At 35.5% G+C, this 23514-nt stretch overlaps 3 protein-coding genes across 6 annotated transcripts; 2 read left to right on the plus strand and 1 right to left on the minus strand.

Moving 5' to 3' along the window:
- Nucleotides 1124-3133, plus strand: LOC105159785 (alpha-1,6-mannosyl-glycoprotein 2-beta-N-acetylglucosaminyltransferase-like). Its single transcript, XM_011076971.2, has one exon. The coding sequence runs from the start codon at nt 1612-1614 to the stop codon at nt 2893-2895; it is 1284 nt and encodes a 427-aa protein (XP_011075273.1). The 5' UTR covers nt 1124-1611; the 3' UTR covers nt 2896-3133.
- LOC105159786 lies at nt 5531-7617 on the plus strand. The gene is made up of 3 exons (XM_011076972.1): nt 5531-5913; nt 7111-7155; nt 7262-7617. The coding sequence occupies exons 1-3, from the start codon at nt 5531-5533 to the stop codon at nt 7317-7319; spliced, it is 486 nt and encodes a 161-aa protein (XP_011075274.1). The 3' UTR covers nt 7320-7617.
- On the minus strand, nt 11898-23436 carry LOC105159735. Of its 4 annotated transcripts, none has more exons than XM_011076913.2 (24): nt 23137-23436; nt 22931-23031; nt 22142-22352; nt 21586-21667; nt 20773-21073; nt 19386-19484; nt 19146-19286; nt 18504-18677; nt 17863-18068; nt 17633-17776; nt 17466-17554; nt 16821-16968; nt 16561-16610; nt 16279-16334; nt 15379-15542; nt 14518-14705; nt 14366-14423; nt 14216-14288; nt 13431-13532; nt 13225-13321; nt 13073-13153; nt 12736-12971; nt 12490-12630; nt 11898-12370 (listed from the first exon to the last, which is right to left on the minus strand). In XM_011076913.2, exons 1-24 carry the CDS (start codon nt 23309-23311, stop codon nt 12188-12190), a joined length of 3300 nt encoding a protein of 1099 aa, XP_011075215.1. In that variant the 5' UTR covers nt 23312-23436; the 3' UTR covers nt 11898-12187. The 4 variants fall into 4 exon arrangements, with proteins under 4 accessions (XP_011075215.1, XP_011075214.1, XP_011075216.1 ...); XM_011076912.2 differs by having other exon boundaries at nt 19146-19282; nt 19382-19484; nt 23137-23435; XM_011076914.2 differs by having other exon boundaries at nt 14366-14420; nt 19146-19282; nt 19382-19484; nt 23137-23434.

Genomic DNA, 23514 nt, shown 5'->3' on the forward strand with positions numbered 1-23514 from the left:
ATATATACATATATATATATAGGGTTGTTTTGTCTTATATGGGAGGAAATATGGCGATAAGGGAGCACAAAATATATGCAGGCATGAAAGCACGAGACAAGTATGAATTTGGAGGAGTGCAACAATTGAGTGATAGAAGAATTCGGATGTGTAGTGTAAGAATCCGAGGAGTTTTTTTCTTTTTTATCTGTTTGCAGTGGTGGTGAAAATGAAATACAAAATATATGTATGTCTCCACTCTCCAGTAGTAGTACTGTAGTACTAGAGAGAACATGAACATGAACATGAACATGAACATGAACATGAGCATCACCTCTCTCACAATAATTCTTCAAGTAGTAGTGAGTGTTCACGAGTCAATATTCACATGTTTTTCTACACAAGAATTTCACGCGCCCCCCCTCACCTTTATCCCATGCATATATCCATCTACACAATTACACATCTCTCCCTCTCTCTCTTTCTCTCTCTCTAACATATATATATATATATATATATATATTTCCACTGCTACAAACTATCCTTAGTACGTATATTTATATCTCATGCACTTAGTACGTAAACCATGCAAATCTTAAACTAATATTCACCACCATGCATGCATGTGATGGTAATCATTACTTATTAATCTAGACTAGTTATATATCCCTTTCAAAACTTGTATGCATGCCTACCAATTTTTTTTATTAATTTCTTTTCACACTCAAATTAAATATACGATACTCCATCCTATGTCGATCAATAACCAATATGGTAATTATATAAGTATCGTGTAAATTTTAATTAAAAATTACAAATACATCATTAGATATTTTTTTTGAAAACTTGTTTATAGTCGAACTTTAAGATACATTGGATGAGATTGGAGGCAATTCTCGTATTTGATGGCTTCCGGCCTTGGGATCAAGTTTGGAGTTAATTCTTGCGACCAAGAGGCTAGTTAGCCCAAGGCCTAAGACGTGACAAGATATATTTTGCCTACTTATACTATATTGACCCACCCCAAAATAATTATAAAGCTTGAAATAAACTAAAAAATGTATAATTGTCTTTCTAGCTAGGACTTCAAATTTTTGGTTTATATCAACCATTTGATATTTCTTGAGCATCTCTTGGTGGAGACTGTATTTATAATAGAAGCGTCTTTTTACCAAATTCGAAAATTTTGTCTCATCCCTTATGAATCTTGAGTTTTTCTCCAACTGACAGTCGATTATTCGGATGCCACAATCTGTACAACACTGAACGCCGTGTTTCAGTTCCAAAATCTAGATGTATTGCTTGTAATTCTTGGAATCCCAAGTTTGTCCCGCACTGTGGGGCTCTCTTTTGATCTCTTTTTCTTCACTATTTCACAATTTGGAGCCGATCTCTTGACGGGTTTTCCCTACTGATCACCCCATTGTTGAATTCCTCGGATTCTCAGAAGAAGTCAGCTGTTGGTATTGCTTCATTGCCTTATCGTCATTCGGGAAAAGATCCATTTTTTAAGGTTCTTGAAGCTCACTTCTTATATTTGGTTCATCATTTCCTATTCTTGTCCAAGAGGTTGGGGGAAAAGAATCAATCTTTTTCCGCTTTGAATTTAACTGGTGGTAGCATCAGTAGCATATGGCGGCTTCTTACAGGAAAGCCCGAGGAAAAGATGCGGCTTTACGCCGTTTAATTCTGAGTGTTGCGTTGGGAGTTGTTTTATTGGTGTTACTGCTGAGTATAAATGCCCTCATAGAATCACTTACCAGTATTTCAAGTGAGACTGGTGAAAGGCCTGGAGTTAGACATTATAACTACAGTTTTGATGTCAAGAACTTGAAGCTTCCCAAACAGAATGAGCTTTCGGTTTGGTTAGAGAAACGTAATAGGATGTCTCCAAGGAACTTAGATTTGTATCCCAATCTAGCAGAGGATCATATAGTCATTGTGTTGTATGTTCATAACCGGCCCCAGTACCTTCGAGTGGCTTTGGATAGCCTTTCCCTTGTAGCTGGAATAAACGAAACTCTACTTATCGTTAGTCATGATGGTTACTTTGAACGGATGAATAAGATTGTAGAGAGCATCAAGTTCTGCCAAGTGAAACAAATATTTGCACCTTATTCCCCTCATATATTTAGTAATAGCTTTCCTGGAATTTCACCATTTGATTGCAAGGATAAAGATGATCCTACTAAGGTGAAATGTGAAGGAACTCGAGATCAGTATGGGAACAACCGGTCGCCAAAGATTGCGTCGTTGAAGCATCATTGGTGGTGGATGATGAATACGGTGTGGGATGGGTTGAAGGAGACGAGGCAGCACTCTGGTCATATTCTCTTCATAGAAGAGGACCACTTCATCTATCCTAATGCATATCGTAACCTGCAGTCACTTACGGAGCTGAAGCCTGAAAAATGTCCAGAATGCTATGCTGCAAACCTGGCACCATCTGATGTGAAATCAAAGGGAGAAGGGTGGGAGGCTCTGGTAGCGGAGAGGATAGGAAATGTGGGATATGCGTTTAATCGTACTGTGTGGAGAATGATACATAGGAATGCTAGACAATTTTGTTTGTTTGATGATTACAACTGGGACATAACAATGTGGGCCACAGTTTATCCTTCATTTGGGGAACCTGTTTACACATTACGAGCACCTAGAACAAGTGCTGTTCACTTTGGCAAGTGTGGTTTGCATCAAGGTCAGGATGAGGAGGAGGCATGTATCGATGAGGGTGGTCTGAGTTTAGAATTGGAAGACATTGATAGAGTTCCCAATGTTAAATCAGTATGGAAAGTATATCAACACAAGCGCCAAGAAGGTTATAGAGCTGGCTTTAAGGGTTGGGGAGGCTGGGGAGATATCAGAGACCATAAGCTATGTCTGACTTTTGCCAACATGTATGGAGCTTCAATCTAGACGTAATATCTGATCATAAAGATTAGATGCCATTACAATTTTCACTTTCTTTATGCAATAGAGAAGATTCATTATTCTTTCGCACTTATGCTGTAAGAAATAAAAGATTTTGCTTTGTTACCAATTCCATAATCCTAAACATATAACCGTTACTCTTTGTATGTACTTTTAGTCCCTCTTATGTTCTTAATGTTACCCCTGAGCAGGCTTTGTAATGTGGTAGGTACTCATATGAAACAAGATAATCGATATATCCTTAACTGGATTCCCCATAAATCTGTATGTATGAAGGGATAACACATAAAATAGCCTGGCAGAACCAATAATGATAATATTTGTAATGATTATTGCTATCTCTCAAATGCTCCTCAATGTATATCTGCTATGAACAGGAAGTGAGAATTGAAATTAGTCATTGTTGCGGGGCAATTTCAGGACAAGTACCTTAAACCCCACATTGATTATCAAATGTTATCATGCATGCGGAGCTCTAAATGATGGAGTAAGAAAATTGAAGCTTCGTTCGAGTTAAAGTAGTTCTAACAAGAGCCATTCGGATAACTTCCAATGGAATTTCTGGCGTTTATCTGATATGTTAAATGTAGAATGATGTTACTCAGCATTGGCACTCATAGAGAAATATACTTGGATTTATTAAGACATGTCTGTAGCCCCTGGGAGCGGAAACTACATCAACTGCAATCCTTATGAACGATAAAATAGAGGTTATTGCAGTTGATAGCACAGCCACCACCTTACAAGCTTGGCAGGTGATCGTCCACATCTTGAATTTTTTTGATATGTTTTCATCTCGTGTTTAAAATTCTCAATATAAATTGTAGAGCTAACTTGCTTGGTAACTTTCATTTGGCATATTTACTCTATGCTGTAAAAATGCATATATTATGTGATGGTCGCTAAGTCAGCAATTAGCAGGGCAGCGCATTTCGGTCTGTAACGAAGGCCAGGAACTTAACACTCCCTAACCGATAAAGTGTCATCAACAATTCAACTGGTATCACTCCTCCAGAAAGTATAGTTTATTAGCAAGGTAAACGGAGGCGTGGATCAGTGGTATTTCTGTTGATTAAAGGAAATGCAAGTTAGTTTTTTCACTTTTCTATCCTCCTCCTTTTTCTCCTTTTTCTGTAATATGCTGATATTAACTGAAAATACTCGAAGTTACTGTAAATCCAGGTTCAAATCTGGAATTTTGTGCAAGTACCTGAATATTCTATACATAATACATTGCTCTGGATTATCTGAAAGGTACAGTATTTGGTGGTAAGCCTCAGGTTTCTGCTGAAATTCGTAGCATTTACTGGAAGTGACTAGAAACCGCTATAATGACTAAATATGCTGAATCTTCATGCAATTTGCTATATGTTTGCTCTAAATTTTGTTGAAAAAGCTACTATGTTTTATGTATAGCCGAAATGCATAAAATCTTTGTGCTTTAATTCGATCAGATATGCCCCCTGTGATGCATATACACATTGGATGGTTAACAAACTCTGTTCTTGTTGTGATAGCCTATACATTATGCAAGAAACTTTTTGTTACACAAGTCAAGTTCAAAGGATTCTCCACACTGTCACAAACAAAGAAAGTCGAGCATCGAATTTCTTGTTTGTCACCATCAGTGATGTAGGTGGATCGTTCCTTTATAAGACACTGTTTTCCGACTGGTTAGGCAGGTTTCGGCAGGTTCCAGCCATGGTACCTCTTGCTGTCACTACAACATGTCTTACAAGCTAATCTGGTAAGGATACCAGATTTGACTGTAAGTACTCAATTGGTTCGTGTGATAGGATTTGTTTAAGCACCATACTATTGGATGCATTGTGCTCCCGATGATGAAGGAATTTCGTTTTTGATAATCATAAGTGTGCTACCAAAAAAGGGAACAATAAATTATTTTTCAAAATTTGAGGGATAAAGTTACAACAAGCATCACTTGAGGGGGTAAAGTGAAATTTACTCAAATTTAATTTTGAAATTAACAATAGAATAATACCAGCAGTTGAAGTTCATTAGATGTGTGCATAATTGAAAGTTTTATAATATTTTTTAATTTAGATATTTGAAGATAAAATAAAAGATAAATTGCAATGAGCCCCTTAAAGTTTAGCATAATTATAAATATCTCTAGTTGTTTAGACAGTAGCTCAATCCGTTAGACTTGCATTTATTTTTTTGTGTGAATTATAATTTTTTTACTTATTTCTATGGACTAAGTGGATAATTTTTTTTAAAATTTTTTAATTTACCTTACAGTAATAACAAAGTTGATAATTTCAAATCTTCATTCAAGGATCATATAATTTCATAAGAAATAAGAGAAACATTTATAATTTTTCAAATAAAAAAAATATTTGTAATTTATACCAAACCTCATAGGAGCTCGTTATAAATTAAAAAGAAAGTTACAAATAATAAAATAAATTAATGTTACATAGGCATTAATAGAAAATTATTGCAAGAGTTAATTCATTAAAAGAAAATGTTATGAGTAAATGAAATTGAATGTTAGAAGAGTACTTTCTAACAAATATTTTGCCAAAAATGTGGGGCTGAAATTGAAGCAAACAAAACTTTAGGATAAAACAGTTAACCGGAACAACTGAAACAGAGGATGCTGCTATTCCATGGAACAACTCCCACACCCTGCTCGACGATATGCCTCAACGATGCCCAAACTCAATTGCTGACAAAAAGGGCTGTTACTCTTTCTTCCACTCGACTTACTGCAGGCCCGAAATTCGCTGCTGTGCTAGCGGCAGCCGGGGCCCCTCGCATTATTGAGGTGGCAGCCCCACAAGAGCCGGAGGAGACTCTCTCAAACATACCGCAGTCGTTATCGAGTGTGTGCGCTCCCGGACAGCAGGACTGCAAGAAAAGGTACAAAATCCAGCGGCCCAAATCGAGAAAAGCTGAGGGATGTACCAGTAAATGCACAGCCACTTGCATGCAGGGTGGCTTCGGTTCTCCCGGCGACGGCCCTTTCAGTATGAGAAGGTAATGGAGAATATGATATTCTCCAAGATTAGTACTCATATTTTTATTTAACAATCATTACAGAAGTGAGAGGTTGTTATATATATATATATATATATATATATATATGTATGCTGCATTTGGGCTAGAATTTCCCGTATTCATAATACTTATTCACATCCTAAAACATGCAACATTCGCCCCCTATTCTTCGATGCTATTAACGTACATTCTGTTAAGGATCTTTGAATGTGGGTATTATTCCTTGAGTAGCATCGAAAAATCTGTAGAGATGGTTTTATTCTGATATCCATGGTGCATCTGCATTTAGAAAGGGAGGTACTGTGGCAATTTATTGCTAATGTCTCATTGCAGACAGCAAGAATGGTTTACGTGGCAGAGGAATGCGAGGGATGCCAATGCCCAAAACTAATGCTCCTATTAGTAAGGCTTAGGGAGGTTGTTGGCATATTGATCAATATTCATGCTGCTTAATGTTTGTCAGGCTGCTTTTTACCTTCACCAACCCTAAGTTAACCATTAAAGGGGAAGAAATTTAGCCTTGCGTGCGAGGTTACAGTTTCGACTTTCATCGTGGATAGCCATTCAAACTAATAAAAGATTATTATATTTGAACCGAATGGACTATGGCAAGCTATGCTTGCAAGGACACCGTCGAGTCTATGCTTGATTTTATTCTTGGCTCTTGCATTCTAGTATCGTGCTTCACACCTGTGTTAGCGGCTGATGAATATTTGTTTTCTCGGCCGTAGAAGACCAGATTGTATTTTCTATTCGCAGCCCTGTTGCATCTTCTATTCCAATTAATATATACATGCCACACCACATGTATAAAGATTATCCTCATTTATTTTATTTAGGAAAGATTTTATACACGTGATATGTATATGTTAAATAAAATAAAAAGATGCAACAGGGTTTGGAATAGAAAATCTAATCTGGTAGATGGTTGCTCAGTTTCATCATACTAGGAGATCAACTCCACAGATACTGATTGATTTTGCTTCTTATCTTTCTCTGAAGTTAGGGGATCAACTCCTCTATCATGGTATTACACTCATGTCATCTGCTGAGCTAAAACTTCTTCCTGAAATGGCTTTCATTGTTTATCTGAAACGAGCCATGCTAAATGCACATCAGTTTCCTGGTTATTACCTTGTTTTCAGTAGTAATTCGTATCGTTTTCCTTACCTACAGGCCTCTAGTTGTCTTCAAGGATGGGTTTCGGAGCCGTAAATATTGGTAAATCCCTTTCCTTTTTCCTAATTGACAGTTCACTGAAATCTAAATTTGGTTATGTTTTGGATTATATTGTAGTCAACAATTCCGTCCCAATTTTGTTGTACAGTTTGTCAGAGTGTTCTGATATCTGTAACTTGATTGGAGATGGTGATGATGGACCCTGACCCTTGCTTCATACATTCTTTCTGCTTCCCTTTAGCTATTTCCCAACTCTTTAAATGCAAGATTTTACAGGTATGATCAAGATTTGCCTGTCAATATATATTCACGCAGATCATGTTATGATCTTGAAACTGTTCCCTTTTCTGCATTGTATACAAATCAAGTACGGCCGAATCAGATCAATCATAAAGCTAATCATACGACAAGTATATTACATTTATCATATAATTGGATCAGATCCTGTCAAACCCGATCTGGGTCAGAATTTTTTTATACCAACTTGTATGATTATTTCATAATTCCGACATTCTTGGTTGAATGCTTTTATTTATTTATTTTTTTGGAACGTCCAAAAATGCGATTAATTCTGTACATTCAACATGACACAAACTATACACTATGAATAAATTACGTTGAATAAAATAGAGCATTATTTTTGACGTTAAGCAGTTTATAATATAAATATTAACTTTAATTTCTATAAGGATTCTTTTGTTAATTATATCCCCGATATGTCCTACTTTTCTACAAACCTCGATTTTCATGCAGAAAAATCTCACTTCCCAACTACTAAACTGTTTTTAATTAAGAGTTTGAATTCCTGTTCTATCATTTAATTTAAAATTTAAATAAAGTGGGATCCATGACAAGTTCCCTCGTGCCAAATATAAAACTCAGTTGACTACTTCAAACAATGACTCACCATTGCAAATCAAATTTGTATCATAAGATTTGATGAAATTGAATTTTCTATTACATCAACATTTTGATGTGAAGTGTTAACTAATTCCAAATAAATATCAAGCCTTGTTCAAGACGGATCAGCATTACATCGATTTAATCAATACATTAATATATTAAAAATAGTAAACAATAAATTAGATAATTCTTGACTTAATTAGTATATTAATATAACTATAGATAAATTATAATAACTCATATAAATGAGATAAATACTCATACGTTTTAGAGAATTCATAATCCCGAATCCCAAATCATAATATCTCAATCTTAATTTAAATTAATAGATTAAGACATCATGGACCGATCAATATGAACTAGTGCTCCATATTGATCTCATGCAAAATAAAATAGTTTGTAAGATCTCCCAAAGGATACCACCTAAAGATCCTCTTGGACTTTAGGACCAATGAGGAGATCAATAAAATTAAAAAAAATAAAAAAATCTTATGAACGACGTGCAACATTAATAACCAATTATATAAAAGTAAACTAATGGGATTAGTGGCTTTAGGCAAATTAGTAATTTTAGTATAATTCAATAACTTTTCAGGAATCTGAACTATGACTAATATATATAAGGATAGTTTGATTAAAATAAGGTTTATTTAATCTGTAATAAGTCAATAATACGTCAATTTAGAGTAAATACGAATTTTGATTCAATAAGTTTAATGATATCAACAAATACAGTGCAGTTTGATTAATTAAGAAATTTATTTTTAAACGAAAACAAACATTGTGAATATTAAATATAGGCATTCGGAAAAATAATAATAATAATAATGCATTATTATGCCACAGTTTCGGGGGACAGAAAATGTTGAGTCACACTACTGATTATTGACTGACACCCAATCAATCTAACACTAATTTTACCAAATGTTTTGTTGTTTAGCCATAAATTCAAGAAATGAAGAAAAAGTGAAGAAAGCTTTAAATGCTTGAAAACGATTGAAAACTTAAAAAGAGGACATCACATTTATTCATAATAACTAATAACTATTGTGTAGTGGGTGTGGGTTTTGTGGTTCTAATTTTGAGTTGAGTGGGTGATCAATAAATTTTAAAACCTTTATTTTTTTTATAATTTATTTTTTAAATCACAATTTTAAATTTAGAGTAAAATCATATTGCACTGTTGATTTAGTTTTAATTTAGAACTTAAAAAATTCGTCAAAAATCAAACCGCACGCTAAATCTATAATTAATTTTTTAAATATTATATATATATATATAATAATTTGATAAAATAATTAGTTTTTTAAAAGAATATCATATTCGAATTATATAATTTCAAAATTCATATGTTATAAAGAATGCACATTAGAAAGCTTATTTTTATAAAATTTATATTTGGACTTAATATTTAATTCTTTAAGCACATGCAGTATTGAACCCATCTAATGATTGTCTCAATTTTTCATTCAATTTTCTCCCCTTTTTTCTCTCTTACCACTTTCTTTTTTCTATATTTTTTTCTTTTATCTTAGTTTTTCTTTAAAATCGACTATTAGCCTTTGTTGGATTAATATATATGATCTTCTATTTTATCTACTTAAAGTTGTGGAGAGTGTTGGTAGTATATAGTGCATAATGTTGGTTTTTATTTTATGCTACATACAAACACTTGTTTTATTTATTGATTTTTGTTAGTTTCAATATCTTATTTTTGTTATAAGTATTAAAATCGCCAAACTGCCCGCAACTGCACCTTTGATTTTGATTTTAAAAGTGATAATTTAAAAAATTATTTTATACAACCACCAATGACACTTCAATTTAAAAAAATTGAAACCGCACCATAAACACCACTAATATCATTGTACGTGTTCTTTTTTTAGCTTAGCATTCAAAGATTGAGGTCCTAAATTTATCGACAACTACTTCATACTAATATTTTAATTATTATGGAAAGTATTGAATTTGTATACAACTAGTGATATAATTATCGCTTCAATTAGAAATTAGACTCGCAAACTACAAAAGGAAATTATCTTTAATCACAAAGAAGAAAATTAATTCGTCCAATTTTGTTTTTTTTTTTTTTATCTTTTTCGAACAAATTATATTTTATCATTTGAACTATAACAGTTTTTGTAATTTATCACTTAATTTTTTTTTTTTTTGCTTCACTTTGCTATTCAAAGTACACGACTATTTCACAAAACCGTCTCTATTTTTTTTTTCTTTGCTACACTTTACTATTCAAACTACATGATTTTTTACATAATCATCTCTTGAACTTTTTTTTTTTTAATTATTATTATTACAATTTACCATCCAAATTAAACAATTTTGCATGTAACCATCTCAAGCCACTTTTTAATAGAACTTTTCACAAAAAAGTGGCTACATGCTAAGCATATAGGAATTTTAACGTCAAAGTTGTGATGCTTATATTGCTAAAATTCTTACAAACTTGTTGACGATGATAGCTATTACCCTTAACGGCATATCTGAATATGGATGCATAAAGTATGGGCATCTTGTTTCCAGTTTGCACTTAGTCTTCAATTTTCAGAAAATAGATATGAATTATTATTATACTATAAGTTTGAATCTCATTAAATATAAATAATAATTTAAGAAAAAAGCTTAAACGATGGAAGGAGAGTGAATAAAGAAATGATTGGTAAGAGTCACGTGATAAGTGGAGTAGGACAGCTCATATATGAACTGCATATGTGATATGCCAGCGAGCGAGTTTGTTGAAAAGCCGTCAAAATACAACGGAGACGACAAAACGAGGAAAACGACGCGTCTCAGTTCAGCTATCAACTCAAACCAATTCTGAGTAAGTAATTTCCAGCCGGAAACAAAAGAAACAAACCAAAAATAATAACAATAGTACACTAATAAAATTTCTGTAATATTCCTCCATGTACAATCAGTCTATGGTCAGAGTACAAGCATCAAAACCACATCCACGAACGAAACTTGTGTTTCCCCGCCCTCCATATACCAAAACCGGAAAATTAAAAGAAAAGAGATACAAAAAAAAACAGATAGAGAATCTATAATGGAAACGGAAGCAAAGCGGTGCGTAGGAAGGGGATTGAAAATGTCTACCTTGTGGCAGGGGTGAGGCGGAGGGAGAGGAAACGGGAAATGTCGAGGCGGAGGTCGGGGAAGAAGATGCAGGCGTAGGAAACGGCACCGCGAAGGAGAAAGCGGGTAGCCTGGAGGAAGTGATTGAGAGTGCGGACGGGGGGAATGTAGAGCATGAGAGGGGCGGCCGAGAAAGCCAGGGTTACCAGCAGCGGCAGCATCGGGATGGCGATGGGGTTTAAGGAGGCTGTTGCTGCCGTAGTTAAAGCAAACAGGACAGGAATTGAGGATGCGGAACATGGAGAGTCGGCTTTATATAGTGGGCGCTACGGAGGGTATAGTTGACTTTTATTCTTTAGAATGGGGGTATATATATAAGAAAAATATAATAAAAAAATGCAATATATATTATAATTTATAAATAATCTGAAAGGTAGATGATTCATGTATGTCTACTTAATTGGACTAACAAAGACAATAAATTCTGAATTTAAATCTTATAAAAAAAAAAAAAAACAAACATTAAATTGGAGAGGGGATAAGGGTGGGGTGGGGGATATAGACATTAGTGGTAGAGAAAGAGGGTGGGGGGGATGGTGACAATTAAAAGAAGAAAGAACAGGGAAATGGAAGTTGGTTTCATTCACATGCAAAACCCCAACAAACATGTGGAGAAAGTGTTTGCAAAACAACAAGGTAGTATTGCTCCTTAAAATTTTGCCATCAAAACCACACCCCCTCTTCTTTTAACTTCTACTCTAATTTTAACACGGCCACGGGGACAAAAATCAAGAAAACAACAAAATTGCCCTTTTCACATTTTATTTTTGAATATTTGCTTGTCAGCATCATCCAACCACTATTACAACACAATCATAACAAACAAATTATGGGCGAGCAACAATCTTAACTTCAAAGTTTGCCCCATTCAAATGGATGAGCAGACATTTTAGGACCAATCTGCTGCTGCTGCCTCATTCTTGCAAATTTCATATATGTATATACAAAAATACAGTTAGGTTATCATATCATGTTTGACATATAAGCTGTTTGTAATTACTACTTGACAAGAAGAGAACTAATAAGAAGTCAGACATAGGAGGAGTTGCTGGCACATTTGCCTAACATCTGGCGAAGGATCTGTTGAGGATAGGTGGTGGAGCAATGATCTTGCTTCTATTAGTCCGCCCGATATGCTTTCTACCACCTCTTCTTCACTTGCCATTAGGCATGCGAGCAATTTGGCACCCCCCATTTTCTCCTGTCAACAACGATCAAGCTACAAAGTGAGCAACAAGTCTGTGGTCCATCTTAAACTGTCAGCAACTTGCGAGGAATACTTCAACAAGTACAATGAAAATTATTCCCAATTAAAAGTACCTTGTGGGATCCTTCTCTAAGTGATTTTAGAGCAACGGTTAGAAGGTCATTTGAATATGGAAATATTGACGACTTCAAATGGTATGCTACTGCAAAGAGAACGTGGATGCAAGCAGCCCTAATCTGTGGATACACCGTCACCTGAAGATGGATGATAGCGTAAAATGCAGGAAAAGGAGCAGCAAATAATCTTTTTCTTTTAATCGTACGACACAACCGGACTACAAGTATAACAAAATAACATACCCCAACAGAACAGATAACACGTGGAAGAATTTTCCGGACAAATGATTTCTTTCCGGTGTCTGGTATCTTCTGACAGGCACTTATAAGGACGTTAGCCATGCAGATTCGAAATGAGAGGTGTGCGGTTGTCTCAGCCGTACAATCATCTTCATCAGATTCAACAGAAACATCCTTCTCGTCATCTGTCAACTGATTGATCACATGCGCAAGTACAGAATCTTCTGAAATAGCTCCACCTGTAATTTTTTACAACAGGACCTTTAATTTTCAGATGGAACTACGAAAAACTTGGACAATGTAAATTCTAGGTCCTAATGTCCATTTCCCATTCTCAGACCTTTCAAGGATTCCGGAGCTTGTAGTTCTGTGCACAAAATCAAAGCCAGACAGTCTATGCATCCATGTTGTGCTTTGGAAACTGAAAACAAATAGTGCAGCCATAATCAGAATGAGGAATGAACTCAGCAGCATAGGCAAATGATTACTTACTTTCATCTCTGTCAGATGATGTCCATGACAGAACTTTCTGTATCGTTTTCCTTATTCTGAACAAATCAGGATGCCTATAAGCATTATTGCCTCTAATCTAACCTCGAAAAGGGAGTGAGAAATTCGGATTAGTAGATACCAAGCACATTTCTGTCAAGTTGAATACTTGCAGTAACATATCAAGGTGGATGCCCTGATGATCTTACCATAAGAGAAGTACACAGGGAAAACAGGCAAACTCTAATCTTCAATGTATCCTTAGCATTAGCAGCAGATTCCAACTGAGAGGACAAAACAGGCACGAGAACCTGCATAATCACGAAGATCACGCTGGCTAATACAACTCAATTAGAAGATGCAGAAACCAGACAAGAATAATGGAAAAGAGTTCAATCTGCCTCTCCTTGTATAGTACACCTTTTTCCAATCAACATACAAAGTTTGGATCCATTAATTAACACAATCCTCCTTCTAAGTTGTCTAAGGCAGTAAGATCTATTTCGTTTGTAGGCGTTTTAAGAAATTATCCTTTCATAAAAAGCAACTCTCACAATGGACAAAAAGAATTAGCATGCCGTGTCAACTAATCAAACAATATCTGAGATAATGACCAAGAAATCAATAAAAAAATTCCGCCCTCCAAGCAGCACAAAGTGGATCTTATGCTTACAAGCATGCTAAGGAAAATCCTTTTGGATATCATTATATCCCACAGAGGTGTGGTCCTAATGATCATAAAATTACTAGTCTTGTTATGTGCATGCTAAACAGACACTAGTTTAAGTTAGATAAAACGTTTACGCCACAAGAGTTGATCATATGAACTTATCTTTTCAATACTGAATCAATTATTTTCTTACTGAAGTATATCACTTTGCATCAACATGTTAGTATGTGAAGGAAGATCTAAAGAGTCGGGGAACTTGATCAGTAAACCTATCATGAAATTGAAAAAGCTCATGATCAGGCTGTTTATCTAACTTGTCACTACCTTGGGATGAATTCTCCCACAGAGCTCTGAAGCAAGCTTCCGGACATCTTCAAATTCAGACTTATTCAACGCCCTAATAAGATATTAAAATAAAAATATGAATTCTCCGAAACACAGAGACCTGAAAGTGTCCCATTTTTCCTAGCAAACCTGTTAATCATCAAGGCAGCTACGCAACCAGTGCCCTCAATGCTGAAATGTCCATCTGCTGAAGCAATAAAAATATCAGAACATGATACTCATATTGATCAAAATCAGTAAGAATAAAATTCAGGGTACCAAAACAAATACAAGAAGCATACCATGCACAGCAGAATTTCTCGGAAATTCACCATATACTAGAGGAGAATCAAGGTCATCAAAAACTCTCAAAGGAAGTAGTCTGATCACAAGCAATGGGCAAAGGCGAGTAAAGAGACAATTCTCATATTCCATAGCCTCACTCTCTGATTCTTTTCTTTCCCTCGATTTATAAAAATACTCATTGGTCCTGCTCAGGATCAAAACAAATAAAATGTAGGGGAAAAGAAAAGACAGATTCAGAAATATATATAAGATATAATATCATTCCAAGAAAATTTAATTTCCTGGTACTACCAAACTGATCAGAAACATACATTTGTTAAGGCTAAATATTATAAAAGCCAACACACGCAGCAATTGGAAGGAATCAGACTGAGGTGCACACTTTTCTTATCAGTCAATAAACAAAATACCTATGTATTATACTTCAGACTTCTGACTGAGTGCTCATTTTCCCCTTTGCGATGCCAAGTAAATAATTTTCCTTCCTAAAACAGTAGTTTGGACATGTCTTACTTGGAGCACAATAAGTACTTAAAAATCAATTAAACTTTTTGCTATTAACTTCAGGGTGAAAAATGAAAAGGTTATATTAATTTATCTAACTTCTCAACTCAGCCAAAATACCTCCTGTCTCACCCTTTATTCAAATAGGTTCAAGGAAGAGACTTAACCAGGCTGAAATATACACGAAAAACAGCATTAAAGTAACTTCTATGCAGTGCGGAAAAGTCAGATTCATAAGCTATTTCCAACTGGGAGAATAGGTAACTGACACATTGGATGTGACAGTAATTGACACAGGTAAAATTGAGACCAAATCAAAGAATATGGTTATATCAGAGGCCAAGGTTACTCACTCTTTTTGTTCTCTCATATACAATATAAGTCGATGGAAGACTAAATCCACAGCTTCAGCCAAGTAGTCACTTATATGACTAAGGAACCTGACAATAACAGCATTTGATGGTTCAGCTAACATCTTGTCTATGAAGGGACCAACCATAACGCGCCAATCTTCAACCTGAAAGTTCCATGCAACCACTGTAGTCAAATCAAACAGAAACACAACCAACTGAAACAGCATCATTGTTTACCAAATATAGCCAAATCATATAAAGCAATTCGGGATTCATTATCACTTTGTACTGAATGTAATGTAGCCAAAATTTAGAAAGTGATCTTCGGCTAATCAAGATTTCTCACACTGAAACTTCTTACATGTTTTTCCATACACATAGAAGATAGCAAAATATGATTGACCATTCAAATCTGTTTCATAAATATGATGAATAAATTAATGACAGAGAGAATTGGAAGCATTCTGTAGAATGTCTTTTCTCTGTTTACAGCCAAGCAGAGGTAGGCCGCTGTCTGGAAGAAATCAGTCTCAGAATTTACTCACTCCTTTGTTCTCATATTGCAAATCTTGTTAGTGTAACCAAAAGAAGAAACAAAAGAACAGTTTTTCCGCTGATTGATTAAGAAAAGATGCCGATTACATAGGGCAATCTAGCAAAGAAGACAAGAAAGATGGATGTTATTTACTGTAGAAAGAGCTGATGAAGTATGGACATTAAAAAATCAAATACAATCCAAGCAAGTCAGTGGGCTACAGCACCGAGGTATCAGATTGCAGAATAGTTTAGTCTATAAAGTCGCAGTGTTGATGCACATGACACATTGGAGTGGGCCACAAGAATAGATATTTATTTTAATATGGACACAGTTAGGGTGTAATGTAATACACTTTAGCTTACATGTTTTGCCCACTCTGGAAGCAACTTCAGGAGCCTATCAGCGTCCAATGTTGATCCTGCAATAGAAAGGTTAAAAGTGAACCATGTTAAACAGGTAATATTTGATATTTGGAAAAGGCAGTTCTTCATTTCTTTGCTCTTTCTATTTTTGGTGAAGAGTCCACAGAGGAAGCAACTTTCAGCGGAAAAAACTCTATGTCCATTTTGAAGAAAGAATGAAGACAGAACCCAGTGACATTTGCATAATGATTAGATTATGAGCTTCAGATTTCTCAGGCATACCTTCTTTGCCATGAGCGGCAGCACCTGAATCTAGATTTTGAGAGAGTTTGCTGCAGAAACACAATACAGACGTTATTAAGTTACAAATACGAGCCACAATATTAAAGCAGAGACAAGGAGTTGTAGTTGAAAGAAAAGACATTATTTTCATTCTTTCATGTCTTTCAAAGTCTAGAAAGGAGTTGAGCCACATTTTGCACAAAATCCTTGATCTCACAAGTATAAGATATGGAAAATAAAAAATCCATTTGTCTGAGTACCTGAGACAGTCCAGAAGCATGCATAAAATTTCAGGTTTTTGTTTATGATTGACCAGCAAGGCTATGAGTGCATGGCTCGCTGACATCTGTGCTCTTTCATTTGCTGAATAAATTAGGCCAACAAGCTCAGGCAAAACAAATGCTGGGTCTGCAATAGTAAATCCAAGTGTTCAATTAGGATCAATTTCTAAACACACTAGGTGCAAAGAAGACTTTTCACATGCAAATGATGTCCATTGTAAGAGTGAAAAGGAAACCATTCTTCTGCTTGAATGGAGCATGTAGCTGTGTGCTTGCACAATTAATGGTGGGAGAGAGAGAGATGATATGTGATCCCATTATTTGGCCAGTTCATCGAAAAAGAGGATTGGAACTAAACACATTATAGTAACTTACTGGGACATCACATCACACAACCACACAGACCAGGGCACATTGATAGACATAAAAGCTTTTTTCATTTCTAGAAACCTGATTGCGTTTGTGACCAAGAAGACTTTGACATGTGCTGTTTATCCAACGGAAGAAATGATTATCGAACTATAGTGCAATGTTTCTGAAGTCAATTGTCAAACATTTCTGCCAGATCTTGCATAAAGTATATCCTGACAAGCAATGAATCACTTAGCCAAATTGCAAACTAACCAATCATGGGAATTGAATTTGCTGCCTGATTGTGAATGTCTTGATCTTCATCTCCAAGAAATTTTAACAAGTGGTTTGCAACATCTTGCCTGAGATTCAGAAAAATGCAAAATCACAAAAAGTGGGGAATAATCATAAGATGTAATGCCACAAACGTAGTCATATACCATGCCGCTTGTGAAAGTGCGTTAACCGACCCAGAAGATATACGGATAAGATCAGCTACAATATCAACAGCATTCCTCCTCTGTGCTACACTTTTAGAGTCAATGCGGTTTAGAACTTCATAAAGACACTTACTATCTGAGCATCTGTCACATAAACAAACATTTTACTGATGAATACAAAAATGAGCTTAAGCCACAAAACAACCTAACATGTCATTAGTTGATCATACATCGAGCAATATTCTGCTACAAGCTTAACAATAGCTTTTGCTGCTGCATCTCGCTCATCCAAAAGATCTAGCAGTGTTGCCAGTAAAGCATCCATTTGTCTAGGGTCAGCAACACTTCGTTTGGATGATGCGTGATTCGTTCTCAAGATGACAGCTTTAAATATGTTAATAGCTCCATCAATCACTTCTTCATCAGCACATCGTAGCTGTAGAAACATCATTAGCACTTAATAAAGTAGACGATTCAAATTGAACCTGACTCATCCGAACTCAAAATGCAGTACACCCACAATGGATGAAATCACCTACTTAAAACAGAAAAGCAGATGCTCATTTCCATTTTTATGTTTCAAGCCCAAGCTATCAACAAAAACTAGAAAAACGAACAGGCAATCAAGCTCAAATATACTTAGACAACAAAACCCAGATAAAAAGTTCTTTCTGTGAGTACGCAGAGAATATGTTAGATATCCACTAACTTGCATATTACTTCATAAGTAACTGCTGATGTGAAGTACCATTACATCCAGAAATTATTAAAACCAAAAAAAAGAAGGATTAGAATTCAAGAAAGATAACAAAAAAAAAACCCACAAGTAAAACACATAAATAGCTGAGACTTTAGATGTTCATAATAATACCTGAGCCATGAGAACTTGAGAAATTTGCGATCCAAATTCTATTATGGCATTTCCAAATTGCTGATTATCTAGTCGACCCAATAAAAGCAAAAGGCAGTTCAGGAAAAAGTTTATGGTATCTGATTGGCTGTCTTTGCTCATGTTAGGTTCTTCAGATTGGTTGTCTGCATAAAACTGCAAATTTTCTTATAAGAGTCTGAAAAGACAGGAAGAATAAAAAGCAACAGGCTGCATTGCAACACATTCAAATGCACACAAGTTCACATATATGTCTTATGAACTCAACTTTAAATCTAAAGGTAATAGCGAGATCAAGAGGTCAAACGTCCAACTCGCCAATATAAGTTCGGAATCTTCATATGGATTATTTTCTTGTATAAACACTTTCCCGCTTTTTATGAAAAGAAACCACATGCAAATTTCCATCTCCCAGAACATGCTGTTCTGTAAAAAAGATGAATGTTTCAGTCTTCAGCACAAAATATGAGGCAGATCAACTCCAAAAAACCTATGCAACAACTTGGTGCTAATCGTCTGACCAAGCATGTACTACAACTGAGGGAGTGTTAGGATTAGCACAAATTTCGGACACCGCACTCTCGACATTAACAATGTAAGCACAGTTCTAAGCAATAGTGATACCTGAATACCAGACAAATATTGGTCCAGCAGTTCTTTATATTGCTGAGAGAATTTGTGGTCTTCTAAGTGCATGAGCATGCCGTAATGTTTCCAACAAGAAGAAAGAAGCAAAGAACCATTCTTCAGCAATTGGATTTCTGTCTTTCAGTAACCAAGATAAGAACATAAGAACTTGAAAGTTGAGCAGAACACACAAAAAGGGGCAACATTTGACAAGCATTCAGTATCAGTAAGACCTGCCTCATCTTGAAAGCATCCATAAAGCTGTTTGACTTCCTGGAGCCACTTAAATACCCTCTCCAGTCCTTTAGCATGCAAAGAACGGCTTTTCCTGCTCCACTGCATGTTTATAGAAATTGAAAAATGAAAATAAAAGTCAAGCAAATAAACCAACTTCTTAACAGTTTGAAGGAAAAAGTCAAAATAAGTTCAGAAAAGTAAAAAACATTTTATAAGGTATGATATTTTTCTAGATTCTGTAAGACGGGAATTATATAACCAATACTTGTCTAGAATTATCCGATCAAGCATCACTTAATATGAAAATAAATTTTGACTTGCAATTTAAAAAAGAAATAATATTTAGTTCAATGACTTTAGGGTATAAATTCTCCTTTTGATGAATCAAAACCACATCAAAGAGTTTAGCTAGCTCTCCATAAACAACATCATAAACTTTCAAGAAACTGAATCAAGAATTTTATCACTACAAAGGGTCTTGAGTGAGAAGCCTAGTCCAACCATTGATAAGATACCCAAGCTGAGTGAAGAGAGGGAACCAACAGAATAATCCCATCAATGTTAGCGATAAAAATGATCAAGAACGTAAATGGAGGGAACTTCTTACGAGGCTTTGCTATTTTCTTCTCATACTTGAGATTTCAGGAGGGAAAAGAAACTCAAAGGCAACTCTCTGCTTGATATACGAAACAAGCAACTTTGCCCTTTAAAACTTAAAAATCCTCTTACGCAACCATAGAACAGAAATAACTAACTCTCTCTCCTTTAGACGGGACGGTCTTTTAACTACTGTACCAATTCATGCTTCCGTACAATTAAAGGAATCTAGGAGAGTAACTGACATCATAAGAGTTCTCAAAGTTTAGGGTAGTGGATGAAAGGAGGAGAAAGGGTTCTATACTATTTCCTCTTTTTTTTTTTTTGGATAATTAGTTCTATTCTATTTCACATAAATGAAACCAAAGAGCACAGTAAACCAAACTCAGTTTTAACTAATAATTAACTCCATGCAGCAAACAAGACTGCAATTTTGCTCAGAGAATTCATGTACCGCAAACATTTGCCAGCCATGTTTGTTATGCAAGAGACGAACATCCATCAGAAGCAACATCCAAGAAGAACATAATAAATTGCAGTTCAAGCATAGCAAAACCATTTTTCTGCAAACTATATTTTCAAGATTCAGTTGCAAAAATATCAAAAGATTACCAAAAGATACAATTTGGTTAATAGAAACCAACGTGAATAAAGGAAAACAAAACGAAATAGAATATAATCCAGATGTGCAGCAACATAATATAATGAAAGCCTTATGGTGAATAGAACAGCAAATCCAAACAAAATCTGCACCAACAAGCTGAAATAAAGTTAAAGTTTAAGATTATACAGCTGTGAGTTTCTCCACAAGAGGTATAAGCTGATTCAGATTATCCCAGAGAAGCAACTTCAATTCCAAGCTGGACGGCAATTCTGATGTTTTCCTTGATGTATCATTGCCTCTATCATTAGTACCACCTGGCAGTAAACTGATAGGCTGACTTTTGGCAACAACAGAAGATGATTTTTGCTTTTTAGTCATATTATCGGAAGCTAGATCCTTTCTGGTCAATGATACTGTAAGAGATAAAATGAAATCAGCAGCAGCTACTGCAAGGCGAGTTGGCAACTCAAATCCCTCCTGCATATTGCTACATTTTCAAATGATCAAACATCCAGTCAAATGCCCAAATATATCTATGCAAGTATTTCAGGCCACCACTGAATCATTCATAATATCAAGCCCTGAAATAGTTGATTAGCACAATCTCCTAATTACAGACTAGTTAACTATCAGGAAAAGTTAAGCAAATCAGCTAGTCTCACAAGTGTCATCTGAAGGAAGGAGACATAAATAAAACTCTTTAAACCAGTGCAGGCAACTATAAATGCAGCCACCAGAATCAATATGAACAAATGCAAGGTTATAGCTTATGAAATTCAGATGCCGTCTACCTACAGGGCAACAGTCTTATTAATCTGGGCACAGTGGAAGAACAGAATACTAAAGAATCTAAAGACAAGATATGAGATAGAGCCTGGGCAGATTTTCTTCAGCATAATGTTGAATTCAGAAGCCAAGTTTTTGCACTTTCTTCCACGAAACAAAGGTTTGCTGACAAGTAAAATTCGTTATCATAAAATAAGTACAAGGCTAATGTACCTTCTGTTGCACATTATAGATAAGAGATGGGTGACACAAGAACAAAATATCTTCAGTATCGCATCATACTTCTCCCTTACAGCTGCATAAGTACCAAAAAGTTGAGTTGTTAACAACTTCTGACTAATCTTTATGTTATCAGAAAAGCAAAGGCAGGTCGTCACCAGTATTAAGAATCTCCATCAAGAATTAACCTCCAAAGTGCAGAACAAGAAAAGGACACAAACAAAACTAACAGAATATTGAATGAAAAATTTAACATGTTCAACTTTTTCTAAAAATGTTCTATAGCAGCTGGGAGCACCATCCAATATATGAGGAATAGTTCAATCAACCTCATACTGTTAAAACAACCGAGCAACAAAAATTAATGTTCACAACAAATATCCAACATGTCTGCTACATAAATCCTTAATCTAATTTTCAACCTTATTAGTTTATGACAAGGAGAAAACAAGAAACTGTAACAACAATAACATCATATGAAGGAAGCAAATCAGAAGAGGAAAAGGTCATTTTACAACCAAACAAGAAGAGGAAATATTCAAGTAAATACCATAGGTTGGTACATTGTTCATAACATTCTCATATTCAATAAGACTGCGTCCCAGAATACACCATCCAAGAGCCACATAGTGATCATCCCTTCTGGATATAATGCCCGCCAAATTTCTCACAATGTATTGGAACAAAATCTCATCTTGAAACAGCCAGTTCAGAATTATCATCGCCTGGTTTCCTTGTTTCTGTACTCTCATTTTCAATGACTGACAACAAAGACCATGATCAACAAAAGTTTCAAGGAATTATAAAAATGCAATTAATTCCTTCTCCATAAGAATAGCACTAATTTTTGAATAAGCAAGCAATATGTAAACAAATCATATATAAATAGCCTACGTTTTTTCAGATTATCAACCACTTTTTTGTATTGATTTTGAATAACACTTTATGAACTGCCTATTTTCACCAAACCCTGAGGGTAAGCCTGCCTTTTTTCCAAAATACTACTTAACCACAAGCAAAACTGCCTATATAGCAAATCCTATGCCCTAATTGCTCATATCTTAGCAAATCCTGTACATAAAGCCCATCTTTCAGCTAAAGCTGTACATAAACACCTTCCCTTATCCTATACATACAAAAAGAATGAACTAGAAATCAAGCAAAAAAGATCGCAGAATCAACTTGCATCCCACCTCTACTTTGACCTATGTTCTTGAAAACCCTGTGTAACTGTCGTCTATTTATTCAGCAAATCCTTTACATAAACTGCCTATGCACGTACAAACTTAAAATAGAAAAATAAGAATGGAGGACAACCAAAAAGAGAAAAACAGCATACATGTTGAATAATGGGAACGAGAACTTGATCCAAGTGATCGCCTCTTTCCGCAGCTTCGCCTATGTACTTGTGCAGAAACCACAGAGACTGTTCCAGAGAAACTTGACATACACGAAACAAAGAGAAACTAAATAAAAATCAAATTGTTGGGAAGAACTAAAACAGAGCTGACATATCTGATATACACAGCGTCTCTGCAATTGTACCAGTGAGGGGTGCCATTTTGGGAGGTGATTGGAGCCGAGAAATGGCGTCCTGGAGTTTCTTGGGCTTCGCTTGGAGTAGCGTAGTCATGACCCGGCCGACGGTCGCCGAAACCATTGGACCCGAACCCGAGCCCAGACCGTGCCCGAGTAGTTGGAGCTCTTCTTCTTGTGCCATCTTCTGTGTGCAAGAGCGAGAAGGTGGTCACTCGGAAACTCCTGGTCGTTTCCCGAAAATCGGCGTAGAATATTACGGCGTCGTATTTGTAGTTTATGAAATGGCAGAATTACAACATTTAAAAGAAAGGAAAATTACATAATTTTGTTTTATAAAATCAAACATGCTACAATATTTATCGCTTAGAACTAATCATAAACTTT

Source organism: Sesamum indicum, linkage group LG4 (genome assembly GCF_000512975.1).
Source record: "Sesamum indicum cultivar Zhongzhi No. 13 linkage group LG4, S_indicum_v1.0, whole genome shotgun sequence".
Classification (NCBI taxonomy): domain Eukaryota; kingdom Viridiplantae; phylum Streptophyta; class Magnoliopsida; order Lamiales; family Pedaliaceae; genus Sesamum; species Sesamum indicum.

Excerpts from the sequence above, each read along its gene's own strand:
- LOC105159785 (XM_011076971.2), top strand. The coding sequence starts at position 1,612 with ATGGCGGCTTCTTACAGGAAAGCCCGAGGAAAAGATGCGGCTTTACGC.
- LOC105159786 (XM_011076972.1), top strand. The coding sequence starts at position 5,531 with ATGCTGCTATTCCATGGAACAACTCCCACACCCTGCTCGACGATATGC. Across the intron at positions 5,914-7,110 it reads GGCCCTTTCAGTATGAGAAG|GCCTCTAGTTGTCTTCAAGG; the intron begins GTAATGGAGAAT and ends CCTTACCTACAG. Across the intron at positions 7,156-7,261 it reads TTTCGGAGCCGTAAATATTG|TTTGTCAGAGTGTTCTGATA; the intron begins GTAAATCCCTTT and ends TTTGTTGTACAG.
- LOC105159735 (XM_011076913.2), bottom strand. The coding sequence starts at position 23,311 with ATGGCACAAGAAGAAGAGCTCCAACTACTCGGGCACGGTCTGGGCTCG. Across the intron at positions 16,969-17,465 it reads AAATTCAATTCCCATGATTG|ACCCAGCATTTGTTTTGCCT; the intron begins GTTAGTTTGCAA and ends TTACTATTGCAG. Across the intron at positions 13,154-13,224 it reads ATCATCTGACAGAGATGAAA|TTTCCAAAGCACAACATGGA; the intron begins GTAAGTAATCAT and ends ATTTGTTTTCAG.